Source organism: Bufo bufo, chromosome 9, assembly GCF_905171765.1.
Source record: "Bufo bufo chromosome 9, aBufBuf1.1, whole genome shotgun sequence".
Taxonomy (NCBI): domain Eukaryota; kingdom Metazoa; phylum Chordata; class Amphibia; order Anura; family Bufonidae; genus Bufo; species Bufo bufo.
In genome coordinates, this window is record NC_053397.1 from 191,319,144 (window position 1) to 191,335,694 (window position 16,551).

General features: G+C 44.5%; 1 protein-coding gene across 3 annotated transcripts in view; it reads left to right on the plus strand.

Annotated features, from left to right (window-relative positions):
* The first annotated feature begins 632 nt into the window (after positions 1-632).
* The window catches only part of LOC120979020 (histo-blood group ABO system transferase 2-like), a 93,781-nt gene continuing 77,862 nt past the window's right edge, over positions 633-16,551 (plus strand). For all 3 annotated transcript variants that reach the window (XM_040407523.1, XM_040407525.1, XM_040407524.1), the window contains exon 1: positions 633-853. In XM_040407523.1, coding sequence (XP_040263457.1) covers positions 765-853 — 89 coding nt within the window. In that variant the 5' untranslated portion in view covers positions 633-764. The remainder of the gene's footprint in view (positions 854-16,551) is intronic.

Genomic DNA, 16,551 nt, shown 5'->3' on the forward strand with positions numbered 1-16,551 from the left:
GGAGACATGAAGTACCGAGAAGACGGACAGGACAGACTGTGGTAATGTGTTGCTGTGGTAATGGAGACTGTAAACAAGTGCTGCCGCTCATTAGCCACACCTCACCCTCCTCTCATGTATCCTCATCTTCTCCATTCCTACAGAGATTCACCTGTATTCAGGATCATGATTCCTGACAGACAAAGCAGAGAGAAGGATGAGGCAGCACTATGGCTCATTGTGGTGAAGTCACTAGTCCTGCTGTGTGATTAGGACAGGTGTTGTGTGTACTGACCGCGGCCATTTTATTTCTCCTAATGATTGCTCTCTAGACAAAACAAGCCATTCCAAGTAATGAAACGTATTTGTGAATATATTTATTATAAAATAATATTTAAGTATTTAATTTTTTTATTTCCTGGAGAACCCCTTTTAGAAGTCTCTGAGTGCAAATACTGTTGCTGACAAGTATTCTCGGTGTGTCCATGTGTATTTAATGCAGGATAATATGCCGAACTGGATGGACAGATGTCTTTTTTGTATATACTACTATGTTATAAACTATGTAATAAAATACTAGGAGGAAGAGGACGTCGCAGCCCTATCACTATGTGAGCACCTGACTCATTCCCCTATGAAGCTGTGTGGGGAAGTGTCACCAAACTTACTTCAACTCATATCTGTCATTTCTGAGGCTTACCCGCCTCTCTGACAGTGTCTACTAACTTCCTGAGGAGCAGTACATTTCTCTCTCTCTACTTGTAGAGAGCTGCAACTCTGAACAAATGCATGAAAACTGGAAGACCATGCTCCCTCCAAGGTCTTATATCATAGGAACCCTGGTCATGTTCATACTGTTCGTGGTGGGATTTTGGTGAGTAATTCCTCCGTATTATTGTTGCATTGTTGTATTTGTTTGTTTTGTATTTTTACATGTATTCTACTTAAATACAATAATTATAATATTGATACAAATTTCTAATAAAACACCTGCAAGGTGCAATCTACTTCTAAAATGCTGAAGTTATCCATTCTGCTTAGCCAAATTATTGCTTCCTATAAAAAAGCTTTATCGCTGGATGAAAAGTTCTGCAGCTTTCTGATAAGCTTTCCTTGAAACAATTATATCTACTTCTGTGCAGGACTAGCTACTGGTTTGCCACCTCAGGAATGTAATCAAGATTGTTCTTATTCACTGACAGCAAACAAATGGAGAGTAGATGAAACACAAAGCATACACTTATATAAGGGTGCTTTAAAAAAATAAAAATAAATTATATATATATATATATATATATATATACACTCACCTAAAGAATTATTAGGAACACCATACTAATACGGTGTTGGACCCCCTTTTGCCTTCAGAACTGCCTTAATTCTACGTGGCATTGATTCAAAAAGATGCTGATAGCATTCTTTAGAAATGTTGGCCCGAGAGGCACATATATTCACATGTGGTGGGATTGTCCAGTAATCAAACCATTTTGGACACAGGTACTCAGCTACATAAAAAAGATATGCACCCTAACACAAGACCCAACTCTAGCCTCTATATTCCTCAACATTCAACTGGGTGATGTACCACCGAACAACAGGACACTTTTCCAGCACCTCACAGCTGCAGCCAAACTATTGATCCCTCAACATTGGAATCAACCGAGTTCTCCCACCCTTTCACAGTGGCTACACAAAGTTAACCATATTTTCCATATGGAGGAGCTATCAGCGTGGGAACTGAGAGCTCACACCAGATTTCTTAAGATATGGGATGGCTGGGTTAAATGCCGCGCTTCCACTCCGGTGTTACAATTATTATCAGACTCAATTTAAACAACACCATAGGTGCTCACAATCCACACCATTAATTGAGGTCCTCCATATTCCACCCCCCCACCCCCCCCCCTTATATCCTCCCCCCCCCCTCCCTTTTGTTATATCTTCCTTTTTCAGTCTTTCCCACTTTTCCATCATTGACGGAATAAAGATTAATTCATTTTTGAAATATCACATTAACACCACCTCCTTCCGTCACTCACTTTGTTCATGATTTATGCTTCATCCTTATAAGACTAGAACTGACCGATTGTAATATTTGTCTTTTGGCTGTGCATTGTCATAACTTCTATTGTAAAACTGATTTTACACTTCTTCATTTATACAATGTACTTCTACTGTTATATCTTATACCTTTTGAAAAATCAATAAAAAGAAAATTGAAAAGAAAAGAAATGTTGGCCCATATTGATAGGATAGCATCTTGCAGTTGATGGAGATTTGAGGGATGCACATCCAGGGCACGAAGATCCCGTTCCACCACATCCCAAAGATGCTCTATTGGGTTGAGATCTGGTGACTGTGGGGGCCATTTTAGTACAGTGAACTCATTGTCATGTTCAAGAAACCAATTTGAAATGATTGGAGCTTTGTGACATGGTGCATTATCCTGCTGGAAGTAGCCATCAGAGGATGGATACATGTTCTCATTCTGTTTACGCCAAATTCGGACTCTACCATTTGAATGTCTCAACAGAAATCGAGACTCATCAGACCAGGCAACATTTTTCCAGTCTTCAACAGTCCAATTTTGGTGAGCTCGTGCAAATTGTAGCCTCTTTTTCCTATTTGTAGTGGAGATGAGTGGTACCCGGTGGGGTCTTCTGCTGTTGTAGCCCATCCGCCTCAAGGCATTTTTGCCCACAGGACTGCCGCATATTGGATGTTTTTCCCTTTTCACACCATTCTTTGTAAACCCTAGAAATGGTTGTGCGTGAAAATCCCAGTAACTGAGCAGATTGTGAAATACTCAGACCGGCCCGTCTGGCACCAACAACCATGCCACGCTCAAAATTGCCTAAATCACCTTTCTTTCCCATTCTGACATTCAGTTTGGAGTTCCAGAGATTGTCTTGACCAGGACCACCCCCCTAAATGCATTGAAGCAACTGCCATGTGATTGGTTGACTAGATAATTGCATTAATGAGAAATAGAACAGGTGTTCCTAATAATTCTTTAGGTGAGTGTATATATATATATAGAAAAAAGGGCAGCACTCCAAAGAAATAAAATTAAGAAAACCTTTTATTCACCTCAGTGGCAATGGCGACGTTTTGGCTCTACACTGGAGCCTTTCTCAAGCAAAGTAACAGGACATAGTGAACAATATATATACACCCACAACCGATTACATCATATCATGTGACAAATACATAATTAGTGAATTAACTCCTTGATGTCAGAATACAAAAAATAAAAACATGTCTTAATCACAAAACTTGCATGATAGTGACCATAAAAAACTATTCCAGCTATTTCAAACATAATTGGAGAAGTGCATATAGCATATGTGTACAACATGTGTAGATTTCATTCCATTAGATAGCTTCCAAAGCATCATGTTCTTATAGAAACCAAGTGCTGAAATGGTTAAAAAAGTGACGTGTGAAATTAATTAGCACAGAGAGGATCGGCACTCGCTATGGTAATAATTGTCAAGTATTTTAATGCTCACATACAGGAGGCAAGTGACGCGTATCGGCTACTATGAGCCTTTCTCAAACATAATGACGTTGTCATGGTAACAAACGTCACTTCCGGCTCCATCGCGGGCTATTTAAATGTGTTTATTCCTTGTATTCATTATGTTTGAGAAAGGCTCATAGTACCTGAAACGCATCACTTGCCTCCTGTATGTGACTATTAAAATACTTGAAAATTATTACCATAGCGAGTGCCGGTCCTCTCTGTGCAAGTTCGTGTGGATTCTCCCTGGACGCGCGCACCGCATCACTGATACACGGAGTGCCGACTGTATCTTCTCTGGATCTGTGTGCAATTAATTAGTGATGCCGATGAAGAGTAACATGACAACCAGGAAAACACTGACCCGATGAACCGCGATCCCGCACCTGTAGCAATGTCTGCTTTGGCGTGTACTCAGACTTACTGCGCATGCCCCGACTTGTGTATGAACCTATACGTCATTGTGACGAAGGAGGATCTCATGGAGCATGCGCAGATCAATCTCTCACATCAAGCGGCCACCTTGAAAGAGGTCAAATGACCACACGAATCACAGTACGTTGACTGGATTATCGCGTGCGTCCAGATCTCATACAACAGGCCTTTCTCATTCATATTTGCATTCATACGGGCTATGTAATACCAGATCACAGCGAAAAAACTAATGTTCACCGTCAAGCGAACAATTTGTCGCAGAACACAGGGAAAGTCGTGTGGATACCTGCATATTCATTACCATTATCCCAGTGTAGCCTTGCAAAGCCCAGGAGGGATCTCCTCCACAACATGCATCATACCATAGAGATAAGTCACTAAAATCCATTCATATCGTATTAACGCAATCCGGGAACATACAATATATTACAGCACATGTATATCATATATGTAAGGAGATCGCAGGGGCATCAGACCAGTGTATCGTTCCGATCTCATCATGTCAATCCTCATCGGCACATCTAGATGAAAACAGGAAAAGAGAAAAGAGAAAGAGTCTTTTAGTATATGGGTAATAATAGACCAATAACAGTCCCAATACTAACTACCCAACACAGAATAACATTAATGGTTGGACCGGAGCAGGGGAGAAATAAGGGCAAGCAACAATCCTATCTAACCAATCCTACATTGTATTCTACATTGAGACCCCTTGGTTTGAGAGAATTGAGTACATAGATCCACTCTAGTTCTATGTTATATTTTCTCTGTCATGGATTCTGTCCCTTTGTTGCTTCAAAAGTTTAGATGGATAACCTCGATCCAGAAATTTGCCCACCATCACATTCAAAGTGTTGTCAAGCACCACTGGATCTGAGGTAATCCGCTGTGCCCTAACAAATTGTGAATAGGGCAAAGATTTAATCATAGATCTCGGACGTTACTATTATACTCTAGAAGAGAGTTTTATCAGTTGGTTTAGTAAATACTTCTGTGCATAATTTGCCATCAGATAAGATAACCCTAGTGTCCAAAAACGGGATCTCTTTCTGGGAGTGCACAAGTGTGAACTGTAGGGTATCATCGATACCATTCAAAGAGTCCTGGAACTCAAGTAGTTGTGGCAAGGAATCTGTCCATATGAGGAAGATGTCGTCCACATAACGCCACCACGTCAGTACATGGCTGTAGTGGTGGGAGACATAGACGACATCCTCCTCATAGACCCGGATATAGATATTAGCGTAAGTTGGGGCCGCATTGGACCCCATCGCCACACCTTGACACTGTATATAATACTGATCTTGAAACAAAAAATAGTTATACCACAATGTTATTTCCAACAATGCCAGGATAAACTGGCATGCCTGTTCACTGAATGAGGAATGTTGTAACATATGTGACACCACTTTAAGCCCCTTGCAGTGATCTATAGAAGTATAGAGCGAAACTACATCAAATGATGCCAGAATGACATCATCTAAATGTGATATGTCGATAGAATGCAATTTTTTCAAGAAATCAGATGTGTCCAGAATGTATGAATCTGCTCCAATGGCAGATTGAGGTGCAGCTCTGGTCACAGACCTTGGGTTCCGGCATACCATGGGTAATTTGTGTTTTTGTTTCATGCATTGTTACTTTGTTAATTCAGCATGATTTATTGCTTACACACAGCATTCCTGCTCTGCCCTTGATTGTGTTACTATTTGGTAATCCGCATTTATCGGATTGCCATCTATGTTACCATTGGGGGGTAGGTGTGCTGTGTATGTAGCATACACATGGTTATAGGTTACTTTGGGTGAACTTACAGCTCTCCCATTAGTATGCAGCTTTATACCCAATGTCTGTGACCCCCTTTTCCCTGTTAGTCCGGTATATGTGAGAGAGGTTGATTTTGGTCCCACCACATGGGGCGCACCACCACCCCCTTTACTTTGTGCCTTTATGTTATATTTATTGTCATTTAATGTGTCTTTAATAAACTACATATATTTTATATGTGTGCTCTCTTATTCTATATGGGGTTATTGGTTTTTTTGTTGGTTGGCTCAGTATATCATACTAGACCCCAGTGTATCTATATACCCAATTTGAGTTTTTTTCTTATAGGTTGGTCTAACATATCTGCAATCTGAAACCTGGGGTCAGCATCAATCAATGTGTAAATGTTAGTGTCACCTAACTGTCTCAAAATTTCTGCAACATACTTATCGGTATCAAGGATGACGACAGCCCCACCCTTGTCGGCAGGTTTCACCATGAGGCTGCCGTCACCCTTCAACTCCACAAGTGCATTAGCCTCCTCAGTTGTTATGTTCAAATGTCTAAACTGACCCCTGGAGTATGTTGATTTCATAATTTCTATATATGCTTTTACGGCTGTAATATATGCATCAACTGCTGGTGCCTGAAGCACCGGATTGAAGTTACTACCCAAAGAAAGATTCAGCATCCTCAGGGAGAGTTCACTCACATGTGGGCACTCAGTACGCTCTTGTCCATAGCTTCAATTTAATAGACCAAAAAAACATCTACAAATCAATTTCAGGTTCAAACCAGTTAATATGTGACTTAGGCCTTTGCTCAGGACACTCACTTGATGAACTGTAAGCTCCTTTGATGTCAGATTAACAACAGTCATTTCTTTCTGTTCATTTGCGCCTTGCCTGTTGGAAACCGTGTCCTGGTGTTGCGTGGCTTTTTGGGATCTTCTATGTTTGTATCCTCCCCGTCTGGTACGGCGTTTTGCGCTTTCCCTGGAGACCACTTTCCTTAATATACCATCCATCAAGGAGACCAAAAGGAAATTTGAATTTCTGTCAAGACGATCTACCTCTCTTCGTCTACATATGACAACACTTGGCGAGTATTACAAGGTCCAACGTATCCCGAGGGGGGTGAGATCACACTTGCGCCCTAATTATTTTTTTTCAACAACCATTTGTTTTGCAAAAGATTTGAGAATCTCTCTAACAGGTACGCAATGGACTTTATTTTACTAAATATTGAATATCTCCAGAGTGAACTTTCTAATGTTAATAACGATCTTGCTATGGTAGAACAACAACTAGGAACCATGTTGTCTAATGAGGATTCGATTAAATATCGGACAGACTTTTCTACACATCTACAGAGTTTTTTTCAAAATGAGGTGGAGGAAGGTAAACGGATAAAATGGAACCGCGATATTGAGGACTACAAAAAAGGCAATATTTATATATGGCAATCTGATGAAAAAATTTACCATAATACTAAAGAAACTAGAAAGAGGAAGAAATATATACAAGCTACTACAACCAATGATCAAGCTTTTTTAGGGGTCGAAACACCCCCAGGGAAAGCACAACACGCTGTACCAGACGGCGAGGATACAGACATAGAAGATCCCAAAAAGCCATGTGTAACATCCCACAGTTATGTTACGAAACTCTTTTACCCCGCTACAACCTGTTAAGTGTATCTGCATTGTCATCCTGTGTAATTTAACATCACATCCTCACTAATGTGCATTGAAACCCTTGTTAAATGAATTTGCTGTAATTTCCATGTACACCAGCAGGTGGCAGCAATGTGTTTAAAAGGGACTTAGTACAGTTTAGCATATCTAGACTGGAATAGTACATTCCAGTTTAGCTCCCCCCTCTTTGAGCAGAGTGGGCTCTCCCACATCCTGCCTCATGGGTGGGGAAGGAAGTTCAGTGAGTGTGCCAGCCACCCCGGCTAGGGGAAGGCTGTGCTGGTAGGAGCTCCCAGTTCTAGGGATCCCAACCCAGGATCTTGTCTCGGCTGAGACCAAAGATCATCATTCCCAGCCTGAGCTTTCAGCCTCAGGTGGTGAGAAGCAAGCAGCCACCTCCAGAACTCCAAGAACCATACCCTGTGAGCATAACTGTGAGTACCATCCAGAGACCAGGAGAAGCCAAATTCCTCCTCAGCTAGTCAGCCCCATACACAGCAGAAGATAGACAGAGCAGAAGATAGTAATTCCTGCCATATTCTCCAGGCATATGATAGAAGCAGAAGACAGATTCCTGCCATACATTGCCAATACCTGCTGGGATCAAAGACTATTGCTGTATCTCATATGGATTACTGCTGCATCCAGTAAAGACCAGTTTGAATTATATTCCACGTCTGGATCTCATTCATTGCTACCAAGTTCCTCAATTACTCCTACTAGCAACACTCATTTTATTGCAACTGAGCCAGGATCCAGGAGTCACCGTTGACTCTATTGTCACTTTCACACAGAGACATTACCCCACTCTGGCATTCCTAACCTGGTACGTGAGTTGCAACACCTAAAGGGCCCTGTGTTAGTACCCTGCGCACGCTGCAATTGGCGTCACGAACAAAAACTCTTAACTATCATTTACACCTGACCCAGTCATTGCATATTATAGCGTCAGTGTGCATTATTCCAACCCGGCTTACTGCACATGCTACACCAGGACACGGTTTCCAACAGGCAAGGCGCAAATGAACAGAAAGAAATGACTGTTGTTAATCTGACATCAAAGGAGCTTACAGTTCATCAAGTGAGTGTCCTAAGTAAAGGTCTTTCATTTTGTCCTAAGTCACATATCAACTGGTTTGAACCTGAACTTGATTTGATGATGTTTTTTCGGTCTATTAAATTGACGTTAAGGTTTAATGGAAAAGAGCGTAAAGCGCCCACATGTGAGTGAACTCTCCCTGAGGATGCTGAATCTTTCTTTGGGTAGTAACTTCAATCCGGTGCTTCAGGCACCAGCAGTTGATGCATATATTACAGTCGTAAAAGCAGATAAAGAAATTATGAAATCAACATAATCCAGGGGTCAGTTTAGACATCCGTACATAACAACAGGGGAGGCTAATGCACTTGTGGAGTTGAAGGGTGACGGCAGCCTCATGGTGAAACCTGCCGACAAGGGTGGGGCTGTCGTCATCCTTGATACCGATAAGTATGTTGCAGAAATTTTGAGACAGTTAGGTGACACTAACATTTACACATTGATTGATGCTGACCCCAGGTTTCAGATTGCAGATATGTTAGACCAACCTATAAGAAAAAAACTCAAATTGGGTATATAGATACACTGGGGTCTAGTATGATATACTGAGCCAACCAACAAAAAAAATAAAATAACCCCATATAGAATAAGAGAGCACACATATAAAATATATGTAGTTTATTAAAGACACATTAAATGACAATAAATATAACATAAAGGCACAAAGTAAAGGGGGTGGTGGTGTGCCCCATGTGGTGGGACCAAAATCAACCTCCCTCACATATACTGGACTAACAGGGAAAAGGGGGTCACATACATTGGGTATAAAGCTGCATACTAATGGGAGAGCTATAAGTTCACCCAAAGTAACCTATAACCATGTGTATGCTACATACACAGCACACCTACCCCCCAATGGTAACATAGATGGCAATCCGATAAATGCGGATTACCAAATAGTAACACAATCAAGGGCAGAGCAGGAATGCTGTGTGTAAGCAATAAATCATGCTGAATTAACAAAGTAACAATGCATGAAACAAAAACACAAATTACCCATGGTATGCCGGAACCCAAGGTCTGTGACCAGAGCTGCACCTCAATCTGCCATTGGAGCAGATTCATACATTCTGGACACATCTGATTTCTTGAAAAAATTGCATTCTATCGACATATCACATTTAGATGATGTCATTCTGGCATCATTTGATGTAGTTTCGCTCTATACTTCTATAGATCACTGCAAGGGGCTTAAAGTGGTGTCACATATGTTACAACATTCCTCATTCACTGAACAGGCATGCCAGTTTATCCTGGCATTGTTGGAAATAACATTGCGGTTTAACTATTTTTTGTTTCAAGATCAGTATTATATACAGCGTCAAGGTGTGGCGATGGGGTCCAATGTGGCCCCAACTTACGCTAATATCTATATCCGGGTCTATGAGGAGGATGTCGTCTATGTCTCCCACCACTACAGCCATGTACTGACGTGGTGGCGTTAGGTGGACGACATCTTCCTCATATGGACAGGTTCCTTGCCACAACTACTTGAGTTCCAGGACTCTTTGAATGGTATCGATGATACCCTACAGTTCACACTTGTGCCCTCCCAGAAAGAGATCCCGTTTTTGGACACTAGGGTTATCTTATCTGATGGCAAATTATGCACAGAAGTATTTACTAAACCAACTGATAAAACTCTCTTCTAGAGTATAATAGTAACCGTCCGAGATCTATGATTAAATCTTTGCCCTATTCACAATTTGTTAGGGCACAGCGGATTACCTTAGATCCAGTGGTGCTTGACAACACTTTGAATGTGATGGTGGGCAAATTTCTGGATCGAGGTTATCCATCTAAACTTTTGAAGCAACAAAGGGACAGAATCCATGACAGAGAAAATATAACATTTTCTAAAAAACAGATTCGTGCCAGCACTAAGAGAATTCCATTTATCTCTACATATACGGAATACAGTATAGATATTTACAAAATTATCAAAAAACATTGGAATATATTAATCTCTTAAGGACATAGGGCGTACAGGTACGCCCTTGTGCCCTGGTACTTAAGGACACAGGGCGTACATGTACGCCCTGTGTATTTTCGATCACCGCCGTGTGGCGGGCACTGATCGGAACCCCGTGCCTGCTCAAATCATTGAGCAGGCACTTGGGGCAAATGCGCCGGGGGGTCCGGTGACCCCCCCATGTATGCGATCGCAGAAAACCGCAGGTCAATTCAGACCTGCGGTTTTCTGCGTTTCCGGGTTATTCGAGTCTCTGAAGACCCGATAACCCGGAACAGGATGGTGATGGTGGTGTGATTTCACCCCACCAATCACCATCCAGCGATCCTGAGTGTTGATGGTGACATCACCACTCAGGATCGCTTTCTGATTGGTCTGTGGGCGGTCCGGCGGCAGATTCAAAAGAGGCAGGCGCTCCTCTGCCTGCACGTGTGTCCGCCATCGCTGTCAGCACCCCCAGGACCCAATCTCTGCCCCTAGGTCCCGATCTGTGCCCCAGCACCCCCATCAGGTACATAGGGAAAGCTTGGTTTAGGCAGAAAAAAAAAGGGAAAGTTAGTTTCTGAACTTTTCTGAACTTTGATTGCATCACCCTAAGTTAGGGTGTCTGGGGTCCACAGCACAGCTGTGTGACCCTAGACCCCCCAGGGGTGCTGCCACTTGCCACCCAGTGTCAGGCTGTACTGGAGTGGGGACGTCCTATACCAGGCCCCACTTTACAGTACAGCCATGACACGCTCCTGGTTTGAGGCCATCCAGAAATGTCTGCATTATTCCGATAATGCAGCATGTCCCCCCCGAGGTGATCCTGCCCATGACCGTCTGTATAAGATACGGCTGGTCATCGATCACTTTGGGGCCAAATTCAAGGAGGCCTATGTACCTGGAAGGGAGGTCGCGGTTGATGAGTCTCTCATTGCGTTCAAGGGGAGACTCATTTTCCGCCAGTATGTGCCCTCCAAGTGGGCGAGGTATGGCGTGAAGCTATACAAAATTTGTGAGAGTACCTCAGGGTACACTTACAAATTTCGTGTATACGAAGGGCGAGATTCCCGGATTCAACCCCCAGAATGTCCCCCCACTCTGGGTGTTACCGGGAAACCTGTGTGGGACCTTATGTACCCACTGCTGGATAAGGGTTACCACCTTTACGTGGATAACTTTTATACCAGTATCCCCTTGTTCCAGTCCCTTGCCGCCAGATCCACGTCCGCTTGTGGGACCGCGCGGAAAAATCAACGCGGCCTCCCTGCCCACCCCCTCCAGGTACCTATCCCCAGGGGTGAGACCCGTGCCCTTACCACTGGAAACCTGTTGCTGGTCAGGTATAAGGACAAGAGGGATGTCCTTATGCTGTCCACAATTCATGGTAACGGCATCACCCCTGTCCCTGTGCGAGGTACCGCGGCAACGGTCCTCAAGCCCGATTGTATCGTCGCCTACAATCGGTATATGGGAGGAGTTGATCTCTCTGATCAAGTCCTTAAGCCATATAATGCCATGCGCAAAACCCGGGCATGGTACAAAAAAGTTGCGGTCTACTTGGTGCAGGTTGCCATGTACAACTCTTTTGTACTATCCCGAAGTGCTGGCAGCACAGGGACATTCCTCCAGTTCTATGAGGCAGTCCTCAAGGCCCTGATCTTTTCGGACCGGGAAAGAGCAGGCCGGAGTACCTCGGGAACTGTAGGTGCCCGGATCGTCCCTGGCCACAATTTCCAGGTGTGGTCCCCCATACTGGAAAGAAGGGACGAACCCAAAAAAAGTGCAGAGTGTGTCGCAGGAGGGGGATACGGAAGGACACGACTACTCAGTGTGACACGTGCCCCGATCATTCGGGCCTCTGCATTGACGGTTGCTTCAGGGAGTATCACACTTCCATGGAGTACTAAATTTATATCCCAATTTAGCACTGACATCGGATAAAAAAAACTGGTTCTCAGACTTGAGACACCCAAAAAAACTAAAATAATTTATTAAAAGTAGACATATTAGGTATCGCCGTGTCGGTAATAATCTCCTCTATAAAACTACCCCATGACCTAAGCCCCCAGATTAACGGTCAAGGAAAAAAAAAAAAAAAGGTGCAAAAAAAGTTTTTTTTTGTCACCTTACATAATAAAAAGTTTAATAGCAAGCGATCAAAAAGTCATAAAGCCCCCAAAATAGTGCCAATAAAACCGTCGTCTCATCCCGCAAAAAATAAGCCCCCACATGAGATAATTGGATAAAAAAAATTTTTTAAAAATGACCCTTAGACTTTAGAGATACCCCAAAAATTTTTTTTATCAAAAAAGATAATATAGTCTAAAACCTAAATAATTGTAAAAAAAAAGTAGACTTATTAGGTATTGCTGCATCCGTAAGAATCTCCTCTATAAAAATACCCCATGACCCAACCCCCCAGATTAACACGGTCAAAAAATACAAATAAAATAGGTGCAAAAAAAGAATTTTTTTGTCACCTTACATAACAAAAAGTTTAATAGCAAGCGATTAAAAAGTCATATAGCCCCAAAATAGTGCCAATAAAACCGTCCGCTCATCCCGCAAAAAATGAGCCCCCACATGAGATAATTGGATAAAAAAAAATAAAAAAAATGACCCTTAGACTTTAGAGATACCCAAAAAAAAATTGTATCAAAAAAGATAATATAGTCAAAAACCTAAATAATTGTAAAAATTAGGTATTGCCGCATCCGTAAGAATCTCCTCTATAAAACGATCCCATTACCTAACCCCCCAGATTAACACGGTTAAAAAAAAATAAAAAAAACGGTGCCAAAACCACTTTGGCACCGTTTTTTCCGGTAACAAAACAAGGGTTAACAACCGAACAAAACTTAATATTTATTACCCTGATACTGCAGTTTACAGAAACGCCACATTTGTGGTCGTAAACTGCTGTATCAGTAAAAGGGAGGCCGCAAAAGGAAAGGACCGACATGGTTTCTGGAAGGCCGATTTTGATTTCCTTTTTTATTGACACCATGTCTCTTTTGAAGCCCCCCTGATGCACCCTAGAGTAAAAACTCCCTAAAACTGACCCCATCTAAGAAACTACACCCCTCAAGGTATTCAAAACTGATTATACAAACTTTATTAACCCTTTAGGTGTTCCTCAACAGTTAATGGCAAATAGAGATTAAATTTCAGAATTTCAATTTTTGGTAACCTTGCCTCACAGTAGTTTCCAAAATGGGGTCACTTTTAGGGAGTTTCTACTCCAGTGGTGCATCAGAGGGGTTGAAACAGGACACGGTGTAAATAAACCGGTCAATAAAAATCAGCCCTCCAAAAACCAAACGGCGCACCTTTCACTCTATGCCCCGCTGTGTGGCCGTACAGTAGTTTACGGCCACATATTGGGTGTTTCTGTAAACGGCAGAGTCAGGGGAATAAAGATACAGTCTTGTTTGGCTGTTAACCCTTGCTTTATTAGTGGAAAAAATGGGTTAAAATGAAAAATTTGACAAAAAAATGAAATTCTCAAATTTCATCCCCATTTGCCAATAACTCTTGTGCAATACCTAAAGGGTTAACGACGTATGTAAAATCAGTTTTGAATACCTTGAGGGGTGTAGTTTCTTAGATGGGGTCACTTTTAGGGAGTTTCTACTCTAGGGGTGCATCAGGGGGGCTTCAAATGGGACATGGTGTAAATAAACCAGTCTATAAAAATCAGCCCTCCAAAAACCAAACGGCACACCTTTCACTCTACGCCCCGCTGTGTGGCCGTACAGTAGTTTACGGCCACATATTGGGTGTTTCTGTAAACGGCAGAGTCAGGGCAATAAAGATACAGTCTTGTTTGGCTGTTAACCCTTGCTTTGTTAGTGGAAAAAATCTTCTCTGTCCTTCCTTGCCTGAGGCGTTCAGGTGTCTTCTCTGTCCAGGTACCCTGAAGCGTTCAGGTGTCTTCTCTGTCCATCCTTGCCTGAGGCGGTCAGGTGTCTTCTCTGTCCAGGTACCCTGAAGCGTTCAGGTGTCTTCTCTGTCCATCCTTGCCTGAGGCGTTCAGGTGTCTTCTCTGTCCCAGCACCCTGAAGAGCGCAGGTGTCTCCTCTGTCCGTCTCAGGCCAGACGTTCAGGTGTCTTCCCTGCCTGGGGCCCTGAGGCGCTCAGGTGTCTTCTCCATCCACGGTGGCTGGTAGCGTCGGGGTCGGTCCTGGGCTCGTCAGCCTCAGGTGCAGCCACCTTCCCGGTAGGCAGCCGGTGCATTCGGACCACGCATCGATACGCGTCTCGGTTCTCCCAGGCCCCTTCTTACCGCAGTCCCTAGTCTCCGCCTCCTGGTGCCCTTCTTCCTGGTCCATGTTTTATCCACGTCTCCCTGTCTCCACACTAGACGACACTACGCTGTGTCCGCGCGCACCCGCGATGGTTTCCAGTCCTCAGGGCCAGCCGGTTCGTTCCCGTCCATCCTCTGACGGTAAGACAAGGGTCTTGATTCCACGCTCTCAGGTACGTCCTCTTACACGTTCATCCGCGACCTTCATAGTCGGGGTGCACGTCCCCATGACCTCTCCAGCGGCCATATTGTTGTCTCTAATTCCAGGTGTTGCAAGGTCTCTGCTATTGTTGAAGACATGTCACAGGTCTCTGACGTCGACGACACATTGTCCCTCCCGGGTACGTCGGTCTCCAGCCAAGGCGGCCCAGTTGCCCTCCGAAGATGGACTGTGCCGAGGCTCGTGGCGGAACTGGCCAAGAGAGGCATCAGACACCCAGCGTCAGCCAGGAAGGCCGAGTTATACCGTCTATTGATGACCGAGCCCAGCGCTCCTGAAAGGGAAGATCCACCCCCAGCCCTCCAGCAGTCCCTGGTGCTGTTGCAGGCCTCCTTGGATTCGCTCATCTCGTCCGTTGCCGACATCAGGACCAGGGTGGTGGACTTGGAGTCCAGAACACCGGCGTCTTCCCAGGCGGTGGTCCCCGTCTCCGATCCCCCTCTATCTCAGCTTCCGGCTCCAGGTACGTCCCCGGCTGCTCCGGTGGTGGCTCCTGCGCACTTGGTGCCGGACCACATCAGGAGGGACATCTTGGCGGGCAAGGACGTGAATCTCGCGTCCATCCTGATTGCGTCCCACGATGCCGCAGACAAACATAGAATAAGACTTTTGACTGCGGGGAGGTCTCGGTGGTCCTTCGGGCCAAGGATGGACGTCTCAACCGCAAGCTCTCTGTCGTCGAGTTTGTTTTGGCCTTCGGCCTGTTTAGAGACGTGCTCTGCTCCGCTTTTCCGGCCCGCCGGGAGGAGCTGGACACGTATCTACACAGGGTCACTGGACTGGGGCACAAGTACGGCGGCACGGCTTTCTATGACTACCACCGCTCCTTTTCAGCCAAGGCCGCCGCCGCGCTTGCCCAGTTTCAGTTCTCCGTCAACTGGGCCATGCTGGACATGGAGTTGTTCTGCCAGCATTTCGCCGGTCTCCGGGCCCCCGCTTGTTCGACCTGCCAGTCGATTTTTCACTCTACTGAGTGGTGTCCTCAAACGGCCACGGCCCAACCAGACAAGGCTATTCCAGGCCCCTCCGGGGTCCCCCGCAGTCCCTCCACCACCGATAAGTTGGGTAGACCCATTGTTTACCTTGGCAACAGCCAAGTTTGCAATAACTTCAACTTTGGTTCCTGTCTCTTCAGCGGGTGCAGGGCTCTGCACATCTGCTCCATCTGCTTCAGGGCTCACCCCAGGTCCACATGTCCCAAGAAGGCTTACAAGCGCCTATGACTAGCCGACTGCGACATCGACCTCCTGGCTTTCCTGTTACGGGACCATCCGGTGCCAGGGTTCGTGGACTTCCTGATCACTGGCCTCTGCTCCGGGTTTGACACAGGGTTGGTGGCACTACCCCATTCCAACTGGGAGTGCGACAATCTGCAGTCAGCCAGGTCAGATCCCACCGCTGTGCAGGAACTCCTGAATTCGGAGGTTGAGAAAGGGTTCCTTCTGGGCCCCTTCAACCAGGTTCCTTTTTCTCGCTGGCGGATCAGCCCCATAGGCATCGTGTCCAAAAAAGATTCGAATAAAAAACGTTTGATTTACGATCTCTCCGCCCCCCATGATTCCGTCATCC